The sequence below is a fragment of the Pseudopipra pipra genome, chromosome 8 (assembly GCF_036250125.1).
Source record: "Pseudopipra pipra isolate bDixPip1 chromosome 8, bDixPip1.hap1, whole genome shotgun sequence".
NCBI lineage: Eukaryota > Metazoa > Chordata > Aves > Passeriformes > Pipridae > Pseudopipra > Pseudopipra pipra.
In genome coordinates, this window is record NC_087556.1 from 4,243,657 (window position 1) to 4,263,620 (window position 19,964).

Here is a 19,964-nt window from a genome sequence, read left to right on the forward strand (position 1 = left end):
ATCTCATACTCAGTAACACTAAACAAAAATCACAGTTTAATATGGCAGAAAGAAAAAAAATCTGCTGCCACTAAGGGAAGTTTGGGGCTCCTCACTGGTTTTCTCCCACATCAATTACTAAAAGCAATAAACAAACTTGTGTAGCAATGTGGTGTCAGATCCTAAGCTGGCAGTGCCCATTGTCAAAGCACTTGCTTTCACATTACTGTCCCTAAGTGTGTGGACAAACTGCAAACTGATAACAGATTACTAGAATGGGAAAAGCCATTCTGGTATTTCAATGCCTACATTACACACAGCAAGTACAAGTATTGATTAGAGCTCATAATTCAGTAGTGAATCCAAACAAAACAACATACCTGGAATACCAAACCAGTGTTTATTTTGTAATGCTGAAACTTTAAGAAATCTAAATAATGTATCAATATACCTACACAACAGACCTTCATCTCCACATGTACGTTTTCCATCCTTCCCACAATCTATGTTGTGTTTACTGGATATTTAATGACATTTTGGATCACAAACACATTTTCTACCTTTTTAAGAAGCTCCACCTCTAAAATACAACAAGGTGGAAGGCCCAGCACTCAAACACACCATCAAAATCAAGATCTACAAATAAATAGCCATTCAAAGTGTGCAAACCCCTCTAAAAGCACTGTAATCACGAGGTTCAGCCTGGCCTTTCCCAACACTCCTCTGCCCCACCGTTCCCTGAGGAGTGGCACCATCCTCACAACTGCTCTGCCACAGCAACAGAGGAGTTAAACCACAAACCCTTACTCCTCCCTGTCCCCCTCTCAGTGGGCAGTGTCCCTTTCTCCCCTCAGCATTCTGGGGAGTTGTGGGGCAAAGAGCAGCAGAGGGCTGTGAGGAGGAGGTGGATGGGAGAGGGAGCAGCACTGGAGCAAGGGAGCTGGGCAGGAACAGGGAAGGACAGCATCTCCACATCCTGTCCAGCTTACTCTGCACCACAGCAAAAGTCCACAAGGAATGGGCTTCAACTGCACCAGAAACTGGCAGGAAAAATTAAGGATTAGAAAATTACTAGAGTAAGATTAATAATTTACAGACCACTCACAAAGGCTTTTTGTTAGAACTGTATTCAAAACACATCTACAGACATGAGCAGCTCCAGCAGAACTGTACAAACAGCATGCAAGCGCTCCACACGTTCACATGAGCAAAAAAATTGAATCCCATTTAGACAGGCACACACCCAGCTTGAAAAAGGTCAAGATAAGAACATTTCTTTCAAAAAATTATAACTTAGTTTAAAAAAAAGCTAGGTAACAGCAAAGTTATTTATCTTACTGTTAAAAATAAAATTTACTAATTTTTGTAGGACCCTCCAATATCAAAAGTAAGCTCTCCCTATTCAAAAAGTGGGAGCAGAAAGACATGTATGAAATAGGCGACACTTTAAACCAATACTCAAAGCAATTTTAATTGGTATTTACTGAAGGAACCTGCCCCAAGGTGATAATGTCCCTTCTAAAAAACCATAACAAATATGGTCAACATCCGTTCAAATGTGTATTGCACCATTCTGTCTTCTTCCCCTCTAAAATTCCACAGCAGTGCAACTCCATTCATTGACTTGCTCATCTCAGTTTAAAGGGGAAAAAAGTAATAAACTTTAATTTCTTCCAGCTAAATATTTTGGCAGATATTCTGCACTAAAAACATACACTATAATTTAGAATAAATGTTCAAAATCAGTTTAATCCTTGCTCACTCAAAGCACTATCATGAACTCTAGCAGTTACTCTCCTAAACCTTGTTAACACATATATGACCTTGACAAAAAAAGGTGTAATTTTAGTTTCTTTAAGCACCAAAACTAAAAGTGCATCATAAAAAGGGCAACGGCAGGTCTGCCAAGTCAGCTTTATTTTAAAGTTGTTTTTTTACAGGAAAAACTATGCTTTTTATGCGTGGAGGAGAAAAATTAAGAGGGTGTTCAAGCAGCTATTTGCAGCTTTGATGCAAGTTTAACTTTTACTGATCTTAATATGATGTTTATAAACAATCCAAAAGTTCTAGATACTGAGTCATCTCTGCCTTTTGGCTCATCTTGAAGTACAGGAATTTTATGGAGTCTGAGCATCATTGCACTCTCCTGGCCCCTCAGTCACCACTGCAGTGTTTATGCATAAACAGAGGCAGGCAGAGAACAAAGACTGTGCCTGCAGTCACAAAACTCACTTAGCACTGCATATATAATTCTGGATCTCTCCCACAGTCTCTTCCCTTCTGTTTTTCTCCCTTTTTTTCTTCTTACTTTTTCTTTTTTAGATCTCCATCAGGGCAGCAAACACCCACAGCCATCCCAAAGGCAGCCTTGGCTGCACAGACTGCTGTGGAAAGACCCCGGGCTGTATTTCCCTGCCTCCGGATCTGTGGGAGGTTTCCTTACTGGTGCCACCGCTGCCTACTCGTGGTCAGCGTAGATTCCCTGACAACGTGATGCCAAAGGCACCTGTCCCAGTCTTCTGAGCTCTGCTTGATGAACTTGCAAGTGACTGCAAGCACTTCCTCACCGCTAAGGGGAGGTGCCCTGCCCTGCCCAAACTGAGCCAGGACACCAGGAAGGGGCAAAAAGAAAGATGGTAGGTGAAGCAGGGGGTACAAGAACCCTTTGGAAATGCAGGCAAATGAATTTTTAAGTATGAATCCCTTCCATATAGATTTTCCATTACCAGGAATAAAATTAAATAAGCATCTGAAAAAACACAATATAAACCCCAAGGAAAACTAAGTATATTCCTTCCTTCATATCCATTACTATGAGCTCACAAAGACTTTCTTTAATGAGCACTTGCTTGCTAGAAGTGATGAATATTTCACACGTTCTTTCAAAACAAACATGGAGAATTAATGCAGTATTTATGGCATGGAAGAATTTCCTAAGTGACTCCTCCAATAACCAGAAAAGAGCATTAAAAGACAAGTGTAAATAGTAAACAAAAGATACAGCGTAATAGTATAAATCACTTTTAGTCTTCTTTATGTGTTCAACCCATTTTCAACAGGAAACCATTGCTTATTTTGAGCCTGTACAGAATTTGTGGATATGCTGGTCCTAAGCAGCACAATTAGAAAGAACATGAGCCCTCCAAGTAAATAAATATGTCTCTATCAAAACTTAAAAGGATTAGAAAAAATACTAACTACATGTATTACTGGAAGAAAATACTACAAACTCCTCCTTTAAGAAAGTTAAGAACACTACTTGAAGAAAATACAAAGAAAAAAAGGATATTGTGTTGAAATTTTGAAAGCATCACTGGTCAGATGCCCTCAATCACTACAATCATTAAATCAAACACTTAAGTTATAATTCAACAGGTAAGACAACAGTCCTTCGCATGGCAGTCCCACCAAGGACAGAAGCCAGGTTAGAGTCACAGACCAAAATGTCACATTTTTAAAAACGCCCCAGTAAAGAATTCTGCAAGTTATGCGGCTTTTCTTCAAGTTCACTGCAGCTGTCAGAGCTGTAATGTAACTTAAGATGCCCAAACTCCCTTCTCCACTCCAAAGACAAAGGCCAACCCCACCAACCCCAATCCAGCGAGATGCCTTGAGAGGTACCGTGCCTCGTTCAGTGGATGCAAGTGAACAAACTCTTAGGAAATACTCTTCAGCATCACCAAGCAAAGACAAATACTAGCAAACACAAAGAACAGCACCTAAACCAAATAGGAAATACTGCACAATCAGTTCAGCAAAGGAAAAGTCAAACCAGAAATAAAGCCAAGTCCAATGGCTGACATGGATACTATGCACACACCCAGAACCAGCCAAGCCTTTCCACTCAAGAGCAAGAGGGGAAAAAACTCTTCAGAAGGCTTTCTGGAAAGGAGAGGAATGGCAGTATCATATTACATAGCAACCTGCTGGGCCATCAAATCCCAAACAGTGGCAAGATCGAGCCCAGAGGAAAACCTCAAGACCCAGCTATGAACCCCAACTGCAGACAGACACCCAACGCAACCTGTGTGGCTGTGACCAAAACAAACATGTTTGGCACCCTTTGACAGAACACGTGTCACACCAACACGCTACAAACTGAACAGCTCATTTACAAACAACCCTCGTTTTCCATCCTGCTATCAACTGCACAAAACAGAATGAGCAAATGCTCCAAGTCTGAGCTACACCTACGTACTATCTGACAAGAGAGGCAGTAATTAAAAGCATACCCACAACATAATGAAAATGCTCACATTTTAATGGATTAATGTACTTAATGCAAGAACAAAAAGCACTTGCTAGTGTTGCACAACCACAATTACTATCAGCATACAGGTAGGTGGTTTGCACTACTATTCCCACATGAAGAGACAGACGCCCTTGAGGTTGGGCATACATGCAAGTCAAATAAGGTTATTTGCTCCTTACTTCATCTTAACTTTGGTTTGTCTTACCAAAGTTTCTGTCATGTGTAAAAGTGACAACAAAACTAGTAAGATATTGGAACATTTTCAAGTAAAACTATACTACAGACCATTCGGCATTTATCAAATTCACTATGTCCAGTAACTTTGGAAATTTTAGTGTACTAAGACAACACTAAACTATATTACATTTAGCTGGTAAAAGAGACTAATGCAAACTTTAACACACATTTTTTCTCATTTTCCTTACCTTCATCTAACACATACCATCCATCTTACTTGCACCACCCATCCTCCAACATGTTATTTGCAAAAACACAATTAACAACTTATTTCTATTCAAAATATTCTAAACATTAACTGAAAGATGCAGTATTGATGTGCTACCTGTTACTTCTTTTTAAAAAAAATTAGCCATGAGTGTAGCAAGTCTGTGTTTTGTTATAAAAACTAAGACATTTCCATTTGAAACACCAGTCTTTTGTTATCATGAAGGATAACCATCTTAAAAGAGTGTGGAAGGAACATGTTACCATGTGAAACCGGAGGTTGTTGTAAGTACACAGAATTTTCAGTTTCAGCTGAGGTGTTCTGAAGTTTAATGGAAGAAAGGAAATCAAAGCTACAGTAAAGTAAGCATAAAAATTCCACTTTTGTTAACTTGGCTTGCATTATAACACTGACTTCTCACATAAAATTTCAGATGCCATAAAACCTGTATGCTAAAAACATTTGCCTGTTACCTTTGGAATTATGAAACTAGAAACAGAAAATTAAAAGGAACCTTTGTTGCGATGGAAAGCAAACTTTTGGTAGGCAGACTTGTGCAGAAAGGTTCAAAGATGTCTACAACATGCTGGAGAGAGAGAGAGGAGCGAAAGGACATGTTCTGTGCTTTTAAAATTAGCTAATCTGCTGAATAGCTGGAAAGCGCCGCTACCCAGCCTTTAACCCTTGGGCTTCCTGGGCTGTATGACACGAAAATGCTGCTCAAAACGGGAGGGGATAAATATCAAAGCAATCATCGGTTACCTTTAAAACTCTTTGCTTCCTCCTCTGAGGCCTTTTGTTTTCTGTTAGAACCTAAAAAAACATCAAATTGCAGAACATAAGTTGTGGTCACAAAGGCAGGCAAGACACCTCCGATTTTTTTATTAAGGAACAGCGGTATTTCTGCAGTACCCGGAGTGCTTTACACGCGGCCCCCGCGCGGGCCGGCGGCGGCTCCCGGCGGCCCGTCCGCCGCCCCCGCGGCGCCCTCACATCGCGGGCGCCCCGCGCTGCCCCTCACGGCGCCGGCCCGGCCCCGCCATCTTTGCTTCCTGCCGCAGCGGCGGCCGCGCGCCTCGTGCGGCCCCCGCGGGAGCGCGCGCCCCGCAGCGCCCCCCCGCGGCCGCGCGCGCGAACAAAGGGGCTCCCGCAAGAGCCGGCGCGGACCCGCCGCGCCCCGCGGAGGCGGAGCCGGGGCCGCTCCCCCCCTCCCCATCCCGCGCACGGCCCGGGCGGTGCGGGGCCACCCGGCCCGGGCAGCGCGGCCGGGCTCGGGGTCAGGCGAGGACACGGCCCCCGTGCACCCGCACGCGTGGCTCCGTGCGCGCGCGCGCACGGCGCCGTGCACGGACCGCGGCTCCGCGGGCAGCGCTCCCGCACGGAGCGTCCCGCGGACGGGAGGAGCCGGCGCTCACCTGGGCGAGCCCGCAGCCAAGGAACTCCTCGGCCTGCTGCCCCGAGCCCCGGGAACCGCGGCAATGCCAGTCCGGGAGCGGGAGCCCCGGGCCCGCCCGCAGGGCCCCGAGGAGAGACACGGCTCCGACAGAACCGAGCTGCTGCAAAGGCATCGCGGCGGGAACTGCCCACCAGAGAAACAGCAAGGGCCATTATTTTCCCACAGCTCCACGTTAACACGGATGGAGGGAGGGCGGAGGGGTCACACCGAGCCCTCCTGGATCACAGACGTTCGTTCGCTAACTAGGGACAACAAACAAATCACAGCGTATCTAACGCTGCGGCCACCGAGGCGTTCACTGAAACCATCTGCAGTTGACATCTAAACCAGAACGCTGGCCGTGCAGCTGTACACTAAACAAAAGAAAACAAACAAACCAACCCAATAAGAACATCTTTTCATCAGCTCCAGACTGCAATCTGAACCTGTTTTCTGCCTCTGCTGCTAAACTGCAATGCACTCCCTGGCCGGTCACTGGTGCAAATGCCCAGGCAGGGACACACAGCTCCTTCTGCAGAGGATCAGTTCAGAAAAAGCTGCTGCCCACTTCTGTTGTCTGATGCTACCTCATATCTAAGCTCCTCATTTGTTGCACCAGAGTGATGCATTAAATAGGCTTTAGGATCAGGTAAAATAAAAGTACTGATTTGTAATTTTTTTCCCCCAAGTCTGCAAGGGTCCTTATGCATAATAAAAAAAGAACACTCAGTGATCTGATTCTTCTTTGCAGTTTTGGCTATTCAAGTTGCTTTACAGTCCAGAAAAAGAATTTTTTTCTTAGAAACCTAAGACCCAGTATTCTGACTTAGTCCCCAGTTTAGTGTGTGCACTAGAGAGTGATTTCAGGTTTCCTTGTTACTCAAGTACTTTCCTCTCCTGTTAGGGTGCATCCTCATACCAAGGAAAGAAAGAAACCTCTTCAAATAAAAATTTCCCCATAAAAGCTTTAAAGACTAGCACAGAAAGTAAGGAGCAGTGAAGAGGGAACTTGTTAAATACAGCCTCTGAAAATAACTAGAGCACAAACTAATCCATTTCACTGTAATTTACGCTGCGTTAGAGTCCACACCCAGGATCACAGAATGGTAAAGCAGCACAAGTCAATTATTTTCCACTCCCAGACTGTGTGTGTAAAACAAGAGTAAACTGCCCTACTGCAGCTCCCTGCCCTGCCCCTGTGCAGCTCTGCTCATCACACACCTCAAACTCGCCCAGCTGGGTGCTCCCCCCTTCAACTCAAGAGCCACACTCCAGGAGTGTTTCTATGCACTCATTTTAAAATTCAAGTGGCTTCCATATTTCTAGAGTCTATTGTAAAATAAATACCACAAAGTCTAAGTTTCTTGATTATAGCTAGGCCTGGCTAAAAAACGAGAATTCCATTTTGCTTTGGTTTTTGCTTGTTTGGGAGCTTTTTTTGGTTTTCTTTTTTTTTTTTTTTTTTTTGGATTTCAACACTTAGTTGTGTTCCAAAGCAGAGCAAAACCTTTAAAAAATTCAAGAGCAGACCGATGGAATGTGGGAGACCAAAGTTCAAGCCCCCAGTCTGCATCAGGCAAAAAGCCCTTACCACCAAGCTGTTCTAATAATTCTCATCGCCTTTTTAAGTTTTAAGCAGGAATTTCATTTGGAACCTTGGGAAGCTTTCCCCAAAGACAGTTGCATCGAGACAGATAGTGAAAGCTTCCTGTTAAATCAGCATTTTCCATACAAGGAATGGCTGACTGGAAAGTTCCCAACCAACTTGAATTGCAGCATCCTTTTTAAATATGTCTGGGTTTCGGCAGCGTGTTAAAAACCCACAAGCAGGCAGGCCCTTATTGATATTTAATATCCCAGATTACAGCTATTAAAGAAGATGTCTTGAGACACCTTGGGCAACCCAGCAAACTTACACTCAGTGGCCTGATGCTTTTTTGTCACTTTGTTGACTACAGGTCCCACTAAATCCAACAATTACCTCACACAAACTAAAGCTCCCCCCTGCTTACATTTACTAGGCTGCTCTTTCAAAACATTTCAACAAGCAAAAAAAAAAAAATGTTTTCCCTCCTATATTTCAGGATTTTTCTTTACCAACTCCTCCCCAAACAGCCCCAGTGCAAACCTCTCAGGAAGAAGGGCATTACATGGAACAATATTGCCACACACAGGGGCTAGGAGCTGGAGCCCACAATACTTGATGCAAACTTTCATGATGTCACATCCCTGCAAAACCCATTACATTCAGGAAGGTAAAATATCACTGAAGGTTTATGGGGATGTTATTCTTCAGTGATATTTTTCAGGTCCAATATAGTTTTCAAATCTTCATCTGGATTATGTGTAATTAATGGAAATAACAGTCACTTAACAGGAGCTCCAAACACAACTGATACTCTCTGAGGGTGGAATGCCTGGGCACACATGGGCAGGGGGGTTGGAATATGCCCTTCAGTTTACAGGCACAACTTCTACCAGCCAGGCCTTACTCCCTAGAAGTGTAAATCCATGTAAGTTCTCAAGGAAAACCTGCACTGGCTATACAACCGTTTAATGCAGAGCTCTCACTGACTTCACTGGGACTTCTGCATTTTTTTGGTTAGAATGAGAAGAGATAATTCCCTTTAAGGCAAAACACCAACATTTAAGCTCTGCTCACTCAGAGCATGTCCATCCCCTACACTCTCCTCCCAGTGAATCACCTCCAAAAAATGCTCACATTCCACCAACATGAGAAAGATGCATGACTCTCCTGAGCAAGGAACACACTGAAGCCAAACCCATTTCTCTTAATTATTTATGTTCACTTTCTATACCATGGACAGAGACCCACAGTTTTGGGTTTTCCCCAGCTGCCTTCATTACTGTCACACAAGTCCCACTGCTATCAGTTTGGGAAAACACAATGGGATTCCCTGCAATCTTATCTAAAGGACAGCTGCTGAACAGAGTGCCAGAGTGTTCCCATCCCCCAACACCTTCTCCTGGATCTCAACATCTTTAAAGAGCTCACGTAACATCGTAGAAATACTTCCCTCTCATTTCCTCAGAGCACAGTTTCTAGAGTTCAGAAATGAGGCAAAGCTCCTTTCTAGGAATATCTGAAAAGGCACCAGGTTTCATTCAAATACAGTTTTATAAGAAAATATCTGACATGTTCTTAAATGTCAGGAATACTTAATTTCCTTCATGCAGTTCCCTGAAACTTCATACAAGATTTAACGAGATATGAAGGAGGCCTCTGGTGCAGCTCTGAACGCACTGTACAGAATGTGACCAGTCCAATAAAATAAAAGCACATCAAAATAAAAGCTGCCAAAGAAAAGAATAAAAACAAGGAATCTCTCATAAAGCAAAAGGAGTGCCCAGAGAGGACAAAGGTGAAGGAGGAAAGCTAATCTGCAAGGAGAAGGTCAGCCTGAGCAACAAGAAAAGAAGTATGTTTAGCCTGGAAAACAAAGGTTGACAGAAAAACTGGAGTGCTTCCTTTCAACAACCCTGCCAAACCCCTTTTTAAAACATGGCTTTTAGAACACTTCCTACCTCAACTCCACCAATTCTCTCCCATGAGCTTCTTCCATCCTACTGACTAAATATACAAAAGGACATAATGTCACTACTCTTTTGCTGTAAAAAGTCTGGCTAAGTCTCTACCACCTTTGTTGTTTTATTATGTAAAGTCACACAGCTGTCCCTCCCCACCCCCTTTTTTTAAAGAGCATTTAGAAGTAGTTGAGACAGAGTCTTTGAATGAATTCTGAGCCAAGCTGTTTAAGCCTACTTCCCTAAACATTATATCTTAAAATATACTTCCCCCACAAAGGAGAATGTACCATATCTCTTCACAGCTGTAGGACTCTTCATTCTGCTCGCCTACCTTACAACCAGAACAGCCAACCCTGGTAAGCACAGGCCAGAGCAGTGAAACCAGGAGCTCTCCTGGATCTCGGCAGCTGACAGGAATTCCTACCTGCTGCAAGAACACACCATTTTAATGGAATTGCTACTGAGAAAGGTTTGGCAGGTGCATTCTCCCCAGTGTGAACTGCTCCACTCACAGTACACACTGGTGCAGAGACTTGAACCTCAGTTTCCCACATCCCAAGGCAAATGTCCCAGTGATTTAACTCCCAAGACAGCTCTCCCGCTCTGAGGTTCAGGTAGTATTGGACCACATGAAGCAGAACGCTTCCAGCAGGACCTGGCAGTGCAGAGGCCAACACTGCAGCTCAGAGCTCAGGGAATTCAGTTGGGATGTGGGAAATCTATGTTCAACTCCCTACTTACCTGATTTAAAGCCTGATCTTGAACTGAAATCCCTCAGAAGGTCAGTGCTGTTATCACAAGGGCATACAGACTGTCTTTTCCCCTCCTCTTTGTTCCAAAAGTAATGACCTGGGTTATAAAAGGCTGATGGATCAGAAAAATGAGTAAGAAATACAGAAAAAGAGAGTATGTATGGGGCATGTGGTAAAAGACAAAGGGAGAGAGGCAGGAGAAGTGAAATGAGAGAAACAGAAGAACAGACAATTAGAAAGGCAGAAAGATGCGAAAGGGGAAAATGCAGCTACAGTTTTGTCCTGAAGTTTATAAATTTATTTCCATCAAATCTGTCATTACAAGCAAATTATTTTAACTGAAGCAAAGAGCAAACAGCCTGCCTTCCTTTGCTTTTTAGCCTGAAGTATTTTGAAATACCACCACTCTCCCTAGTAATTCAGTCTCCTAGGACTACCCTCAATCTCCCTCCTCCCCACACTTTGTGCTCAAATCTCTCATCTTTTCATGCACTCCAATTAATTCATTCTTTGGCCAATGTGCCAGTATCCAGAACACAGAGCTAAAGCCATACTTACCTCTGATTCTATGGATTTACAAAGCAGGAACAAGAATAACTCCAGCTCACTCTAACCTACACCTCTCCACATGACAAGGGGAAGTTGCTGTACAACCTGTTGGCTCCAACAGTAACCCTGAGCCCTCTAGAGCTGTACAGTGGGGACAGCATTTCCCAGGGCAGAATTTGAAGATGAACCTCAAGCCTCCAAAGAGTGACTTGATTTGCCACTCCCCCCGGCTCACCTGGAAGGGCAGCGTGACTGGCGGCGGCGGCTTTTTCAGTTCTTCACATTTTCTCTTCTTACATATCCGGTGGCTGGTTTTGCGCTTCCTGCAGCAGCTGCACTCCTCGCAGTTCGTCTTCCGCAGACACGGCTCGCAGACTCCACAGCGCCTTCGCTTCTTCTTCTCCAGCATAGGGAGCAGAGATGAATATGGAACAGGGCAACCACCAGCTGGATTTTTAAGAGAGGATGGCCCTGAGGCCTCAACTGCTTCAGTGCTGTTGCTCACGTTGTCCTGAACCAGATTCAGGCTTACTCCGACACTTCCCAGCTGTGATGAATAATCATTATGCTGCAGTCTTGAGTCAGCTGGCAAATCTGCATTTATGGCTTTTTCTGAGGCAAGAGCAGAGATTTCCAGCCTCGAAGGCAACTCTGAAACAAAACCTTCATAGAACTGCCCAGAGCTTTCACCAGATATTTTACTGAATGTACTTTTTTCTAAGTCTGAAGATAAAGTGGGGACATAACCTGAATTCAAAATTAATGTCTCTGCATCGATACATTTAACAAGCTGTTCTATGTCCTCCACTTCAATATTGTTTAAAGAGGTGTTGGAGACTGATTCACATACTGTAAATATGTTTTTTGTGTCAAACTCTGACTTTTCTCCTGTACAGCTCAAATCTGAATTTGAGTAAAATTCTTTGGGAATGGGTACAAAATCCACAACCAGTCTCATGGGGGATTCTGCAAGTGAGCTTGCACCTTCAAAATGTAAAAGCAAATTTGATTCAGTGGCAGCTACAGAGCTGGAATTTGAACCAATGTCTTTATTCTCAGATTCTAAATCCCAGGCTGCCTTCAAGCAGGACTCTGCAAGTGACCTTGCATCTTCTAATAAATCTTGTGAGTGAAACTCAGAGGTAACAACAGCTGCAGAATCTGGGTCTTGTTCTTCACTAGGTAGCACCAGGTCCAACTCTGCTTCAATGTGGGATGTGGCAAGAGTGACTGACTCTTGTGCTAGTCCTGCTGAGCTGAGGTCTGAGGTAACAGCAGAGCCGGGGTCAGGTTCTTCACTGCTGGGCACCACATCGAAGGGAGTCTCCCCACACACCTCGGATTCAGAGGTGATTATGGAGTTGGAAGGAAAAGATGGAAGCACAAGCACAGCACCTTCAACAAATGCTTCAGCCAAACTACCCATGTCAAGATCACTGGGTATCTGCTCACAGGGCAGACCTTCATGCTTAGATTTCACCCCTGATGCTTCTGTACCATCAGTTACCCAACTGTTTGGAACAGAGTCATTTGTTCCAGGTATTTCTACCTCCTTGTCCTGACTGGCACATGGGAGAGCAGGCCCTTCACCTGCACTACAGGGAGAACCTTCTACTGGCAGAGCAGCCAACTCATCTTGTGCTAAATCTTGTTTCAAAACTACTTGGCCTGTTTCATCATTTTTCTCTTCTACTCCTGCCAGGGCTCCTTGCTCATGGTTTTCCTTTGTTTCCAGCCTTTTTTGTACTGCAGATTTCTTGGGTTTTGCAATTACTGGAGTTTGGGACAATCTAGGGGAGAAGGGTCGGTTACGGAGAGACATTGTAAAGCCATTGATGTTGAAAGAATCCTGGTTGTGAAAGAGGATGTTGTCAGCTTTCTCCAAACTCACCCAAGATGCTCCAGACAAGGTTCTCGTTACACTGCTCCTGAGAAGTCTACCCGAAGAGCTCATGATTGGTTTCTTTTCTTGCTGTTTTTTCTTAACATCTTTTTCTTGCGCTGGCTTTTTGCCTTTTCCAGAACTAACAGCTTTTGTGGAAGTCTTTGTAGTTTTCTTTCTCACTTGGCTAGATTTCTTTTTGCCCTGGTTAGTTTTCCTTTTGCCCAGCTCTTCTTTTTTGACTGATCTGGAAGGCCTTGCGTGGTGAGCCATGTCTGTGGAGCAGTAGGAATGTTGAGAGGAGAAACGGAAAAAAAATCATGAGCTCTTGAGAGACCTTTTCAACAGAAAACTGCACACTCCCATTGCTGCTCTCTATGCTGATACAGCACCAACTCTAAAACAGAAAAAGATACAAACCAGCATTAATATGATTGTATTTAATAAGAGGTGCATATATATTACATTGACCATTTTTAATATTCAAAAATAGAGAGGAAGAATCAGAAATATCAGTATTGGATGTTATGTTCAATTAACACAAAAGCTCTGAAAATATTACTATACTGCAAAGGCCTTTAACACAAAGAAATAAATGGAGCTCAAATGATCAGGCAGCATCACATAACTGCTTTATGACAGTTCTAAGTTCTCAACTTCATTACCAGTTCATTAACCACCCCTTCCCTTGAGTCTGCTCCATAGTTATGACCAATATATTTATCTTCAAAAATCCACCACACATCTGTCCCAAGTTTTTGCCCCCAAACATAACTGCAATGTACAAGTCCCCAATTCCCCAAATACAATTCAATCATCTCAGAAGACACAACAGTCCTTGCCCTCCAAAGCAATTTCCTTCAAGGTAGGTTGGGTTGTTTTTTTTAAAGTAAAGCAATTCTCATAAGTACAGATTTTTAAGCACCTTAAGTGCTTTTTAAGAACCTGTGGAAGGCTTTTAAAGCTTTATTAGCTGTTGGAATAGATCAAATGGGTAGACAAGGGCAGCCTAAAAATGGGAGCAGGTAGAGCCAGAGGCTCTCTAGTCTCAGGCAGGAGGGTACCTTCCCTTTGCCATCATTCCCTTGAATTCCTTATGTCCACCTACAGGCCACCTGCACCTCACTGATGAGATGAGGGAAAGAAAGGGAAGAACAGGAAGTATGGGGATGATGGCCAAAATTCTCAGCTAAAATAGAAGTTAAAAAAAAAAAAGGAATCTTGGCTTCTAAAGGAAATAGAAAAGAGAAGGGCACTACTAGGCTTCTGACATCACCACTCCTTCCCATGACCTCAACCCCACCTTGAAGCCAACAGGGTGATCTTACAGAGGCTGCACTTCTCCACAGCCTGGTCCAAGCTGTGCTGAAGGTGTGGAGTGCTATGCTAGTGCAGCCCAAACAGCCCTGCACCAAGAGAAGCTCGCTGTCCTGCTGAGGGGATGGGCTGGGCTGGGCTGGCACAACCAACACACAGGGCCACCAGCTCACTTGATCAAGCTCGTTCCTGCTTGTCCCAGCCCTGAGCAAGCTGCCCACTGGCCAAGTACCCACCATGGCTAACAGAACTCCCAAAGCTCTTTAAATAGCTCATTTAAAGCATTTTGAGGCCTGGCTTTTGTTTATTTAGCAGTACAAAGCCAAATGATCCTCTGTACTACAATATACAAACCAAGTATCTTATCTAAAGGTGATGTGATGATTCTGTGTCACATCTTCCTATTACATATCAGATGAACATGATTACTGAGACAGCAGGCTTTTTCCACACAAATACCATTTCAGAGCCAGCACTGCTGTAGAAGACAAGGCTAAACACACTTCTAAGGTCAGATCAGAAAACAATGCCCACCAAACACACAGTAAACAAGCTGGACAGCAGCCCTCCTCCATCACAGCAAAACATCCAATCTGGAGAGACCAAGTAGACACATGCAGTTGTTTATAGTTGTGGGCAAAGGTCACAGAAGAGACCTGAACAGCTCCCACAGAAGCACTCTATAAAAGTTGGGTCAGATACTGAAACAGTAAATCAAACAGAACACTGCACTGCAGGTAATCCAAGCACTCTCCTTCCCTACCCTTCTGCGGAGACACATGGGGAAAGGGGGACAAGGGGGACATGGCCATTACTGGTCACTGCATGAAGCAAAAAGGGCATCAGCATCACATCAGCAGCTCTATGTAATACCTGGTGGCAGCCTGCAAAAAGCCTCCCCCCAGTTTCTTGTGGTCTCCTCATGGAGGTGGCCTGGAGAGCAGCATCTGTGGCCACTGGTGGCTGAGCTACACAACAGTGGCAGGCCAGGAAACTGGAGCCTATGGAGCAAGGAAACAACAACAAAGGCCAGGCAACATGGGAATGTGTGAATCAGGAGTGGGACTGAAGAGATAAAGGCTTTTCTCTTTATCAGCCCTGGAACAGAAGGAGTATGACCAGAGACTACAGGAGGTCTGGAATGGAAACAGCAACTGGATTTTGAGAATACTGAATGCATATAATGCCTTCTCATATTGCTTCTCGACATAAGCAGTTGTTGCTGCTGTTGTGGAAGTTCAGGAAGCATGACCATCAAAATTATCAACCAGAAGCTTAATTTGTAATAAGTTTTTAAAAATACAAGATTGTTATAAGTACACGATAATATGTCTTTACCTGCATTTGGATAGTGATAGGACAAGGGAGAATGGCTTCAAGCTGAAGGAGTGCAGGTTTAGATGGGATACTGGGAAGAATACCACCCTGGGAGGGTGGTAAGGCCCTGGCACAGGTTGCCCAGAGAAGCTGCGGCTGTCCCATCCCTGGAAGCGTCCAAGGCCAGGTTGGATGAAGCTTGGAGCAACCTGGGCTAGTGGAAGGTGTCCCTGCCCATGCCAGGGGGTTGGAACACATCAATCTTTAAGGTCCCTTCTGACCCAAACCATTCCATGAGTGCATGATTTGAAAGTTGCAAAATGGTTGCTTCAGGACTGAAGAAGCAAGATCATCCTGGGCTTTTTTGTTTGGTTGGTTTTGATTTAGTGGTTTGGTTTTTTTCTTTTTACACAGAGAAACACACCTGTCTGGCAAGAGTGTAGAAAACTAACAACACCAAAGCGTTGCTTCTTTTCAGGGCCAAAATTAGAGGCTATGAACAGAGCGGTTGAAGATTTCCCTTTTGTTTGCTAAGCAAAGAATGCTGATATTTGTAGGAAATCGCCTGGCTGTGTTATAAAAGATGTGAAAAGCTTTGTCTTACTCACAGATGATGATATAGGGGCACAATGGCAACAGTTTTATGCATTTTGTTTTAATTTTGTCACTGGAGTGACTTCAGGTTTTTCAGAAGAGACCTGAACAGACCCCTAAAAGATTTTTTTTTAAAAAATATTTATTTATATTTATATATTATAAATATATTATATCTATTTATAGATATAATAATCTATATAATATTGTGAATATACATAAATATATTAATATATATGTTTATGTACATTTATATATTCATTTTAAAATATTTTGGGAGGAGGGGTTGTGTTTTCTTCTTTTTCCTTCAATTAATACTTGACTTTAGCTATATTTGTCTGGGACTCTGAGCACCTCACCTGCAAGGGGACTGCAAGCTCTTGGGAGAAATGCCTGTCAGCGAAAGATCTCTGCTTCCCTTTAAAAAAGCCCACAGTCTTGATGAAAACTAGTCTGCCACAACCACCTTAACAGCTAGACAAAAGCAGTCTAACATCTTTTAAATAACTTGTCTAATAAAAGTAAATTACATTGCTATTTCTTTGTTTACTCTTCCACAAGCAGGACCAAAATATTAGGTTGTTACAAGCTTGGTATTCAAGTTTTGTCTTCTGCAACACTAGAAAATATTCTACCTTCCCTTTTCCATTTAAAGCACTGGCAATTACTCTGTTGGTATCTGCAGCAGTTACAAATTGTCTCATGTCACTTCTTAAGGACAACAAATGGCTGTATCACATCAGTCATATTTCACAGCAAGGAATTCATTATATTCCCAAAATATCTATGTGGACGTAACAGGATTATAAAACATGAAGCTTGTGGTTGGCATTTTTCTATCATCTTGGAGAGAAACAGACTTACGTGGATGCTTTCTCCTGAAAGCCAAAGCAGGTGGCCCTGCCATGCCCTCCCTGAGAGGGGACACAGGCGTCTCTAGGAGGGGTGACAGGTCCAGGGGGTCTGCAGAAACTGCCCCAGATAACACCAGTGCATCCCAAAGCTGTTTGTTACTGGAGCCCACTTAGCTCTTCTAATTCATGTGCAAAGCTGAAATGAAAGCTGGTTTTAAGGCCAGTTGTTTGAGTTTTGCTCCTTCACAGTAATAAATGTGGAGCAATTCCACTGACTGCCATAATCCTCAACAAATACTGCTAAAAAGCTAATCAAAGGCTAAATCTTTTAGTCTTGGTTTTGGTCACAATTCCAAACAATTATAATTAGAATTTTGTCTACAAAGTAATTAGGGAATTTAACTTCATACTGCTGGAATGCCTCCAGAAAAAAAAAAAAACAAAACAAACACAAACAAAGTAAAACCAAAATCTTTCCCTTTACACAAAGGAATAAAAAACAATAAAGCAAGTTTTCATTCTAGAGGCAGTGTCAATCAAGATTCTGTTATGTAACTTGATTCTTGTTGGAAGATGGGAGGACAAGAGATAAAAGATGTGTCCTCCTAAAAAATGGTGGGAGCTTTTTTATGGCATCATGAAAGATGGCAGGTGACCCCTGAACAAACAGGACTGTATGGGGGAAAAAAATGACACAGCTAGCAGTCACTAGCTTCACTGGTCACCTGGTTTCACAACAGTCAGATGCACTCATTACATACATTTTATTTCAGTGTTTAGGTATCTTTCTAAAAGTCCCTTGAAACTGTACCTTAGGGGAAACAAGACCTGGAAGTTTTCAAAAAAGCCATAATACACAGGTGACAGGCAATAAGGGCCACAATGTGACTTAGAAGTTGTCCACAACTCAGAACTGCAGATCTACAACTTAGAACTGCAAAGCACCTCATGTTATGACAGCAAACGCTCTAGAGGAAGAAGCAAAAGACATCAGAGAAGAGAGTCATTAAAAAAATCTGACCCTCATGTTAGGTGCAAAAGCTTTTTTCAGTCTTTCAGGATCATGTCCTATCACCTGCACGTTCTTCCCAGCTGCATCAAAGCCAGCCTTCTTTTCCACTTAGCCTTGTTCCCTGCAGCTACTCATTGCTTGGTGCAACACTTTGTATATGAAAAGGGAAATGAGTTAGGAGGAGAGAATTAGCTTTAATTTTCCCTTTCCCTCTTCTTTAATCCTTGAATACCCACTTGCTTTTGGTTAAAAATTAAAAATGAAACTTCTCATCTGCCAGCTCAGTACCATGAGTTATTTCATACACAGTCTTCTACAGAGGCCTCCCCATCCATTTTACTACATAGAGATTTTCTGCTTTGCTTTACAGGACTGTGCCACTCTTAAGCCAACCAGATATATTAAACCTTTACTTAAACCAACACTTTCCAACAGCATAACTACTGACGTGGGACAGGCACTGCAGGATGCCACCTCAGCCTCTCACAGACAAAGGCACACAATCCTTTCCTCACTGACATCAGTACCACAGGATGACGCTGAGCAGACCAAGCACCACGGCCTTCATCGTAAAGGTTTGTCCTCGCCGGCCCTGTCCTCCCGTGCCCGGAGGACAAGGCAGGGCCCCTCCCCGCTGTGAATTCAGCAAGAGATGGCCCGGTTAGCATTCCGAGGTGTCATGACTTCATGCACCTGGGAGCCTGCACAGTGAGTCACACAGACAAAAAAATACCACAAAAAAAGAGCCCTCCTGGTTTAGGGAAGGCTCTATTGGAACACTTAGAAAAAAGAAAAAAAGAAAAAAAGAAGTGTGGCACGGAAGCACACACACTTAAACCACAAAACCCGATTAAGCCTCAGACAAACAACTTGCACCAAAAATCCATTGTGAAGACTCATACCACATGTGCAAGTATCCTCCCTTCAGCCAGGCAGGAGCACGGGCTTGCTTTAACCTCTGTGCAGTGCAGCCAAAGGGAACACTAAAGAGATATAAAGTCAGTTCTAAAGCCTCACCAAAGGAAAGCTCCTTCCAACAGAACACTCCAGGTACTTTTGAATACAAAAAAAGCAAGCAAAACAAACAGAACACCCTGGCTAATCATATGCCTCTCTAATTCCACATTTATGCTGTTTAAAGCACTGCATTTCTTTTTGATATTGTGACTCCATTCTTCGGGGGGGTTGCCTTTTCTTAAAAAAAAAAAAAAAAAATCAACACCACTAACTGAATCACCTTATCTCAAACTCAGTTAAAAGAAGGGGGAGGTGGAAGGAAGAACCTTCAGGCAAAGATTAAGCCTGGAAAATTTCAGCCTGAAAGGTGTTTTGAAATTCTAAGTATCTGAAAACAGAAAGCAGGACGGAAGTGCTTAGGCCAGCTTTAACAGCCAGGGTCCCATGCCAGTCATAATAAAACTATCAGTGGGGATTTTAAATTACTACACAGGGAAGAATTAGGTCTTACAGAAGCCATAAATATCAAAGTTCATTAGTACATGCCACCTTGAATTCTTCCCCGACTACCTGCTTAGTGCAACCCAGCCTGCTCTTGTGTCTCCTCACAACAAACCCCTCTTGTCCAGAGGGACTGTGTCTCATCCCAAGAGCAACCACCACCCCTCCTTGTGCTGCCGGAGAAACTGCCTCTGAAAAGCACAAACCAGCTTTCTTCTCCTTTACAGTTAGGGTCCACCAGGCTACTTGCCCCATTTGTCCCAGACCAAGACTAAACATGAAGTCTTCCCAATTCCTGGCACAGGATAACCTTCTGCCTCTCCACAAGAGTACCTTAAAAAGCACTGACACAGCTGGGAAGAACTACTATTATTTGGAAATAATAATACAGCCTTTTTAGTTATTATTTTCACAAGTTTTTCTATTGTCTTCAAATTTTAAAGAGCCCTTTACCCTAGAAGTCTGCTTGGCCATGTTTAAATATCTAACACTGCAATCTTTGCCCACTTTTGACATCACTGTATTACAGTTTCTAGAACAAGAGCTCTTTGGCCAGACCCACGCTGGTG

The 19,964-nt window shown here is 43.3% G+C and overlaps 1 protein-coding gene across 6 annotated transcripts in view; it reads right to left on the reverse strand.

The window, feature by feature from the left end:
• TET1 (tet methylcytosine dioxygenase 1) overlaps nucleotides 1–19,964 on the reverse strand; it is an 81,946-nt gene that overhangs the window by 49,609 nt on the left and 12,373 nt on the right. For 4 of the 6 annotated variants that reach the window (XM_064662273.1, XM_064662271.1, XM_064662274.1 and 1 more), the window contains 2 exons: nucleotides 11,197–13,240; nucleotides 5,439–5,489 (listed from right to left, as the gene is read on the reverse strand). In XM_064662273.1, coding sequence (XP_064518343.1) covers nucleotides 5,439–5,489; nucleotides 11,197–13,116 — 1,971 coding nt within the window. In that variant the 5' untranslated portion in view covers nucleotides 13,117–13,240. The remainder of the gene's footprint in view (nucleotides 1–5,438; nucleotides 5,490–11,196; nucleotides 13,241–19,964) is intronic. The other 2 variants (XM_064662272.1, XM_064662275.1) reach the window with 2 other exon arrangements.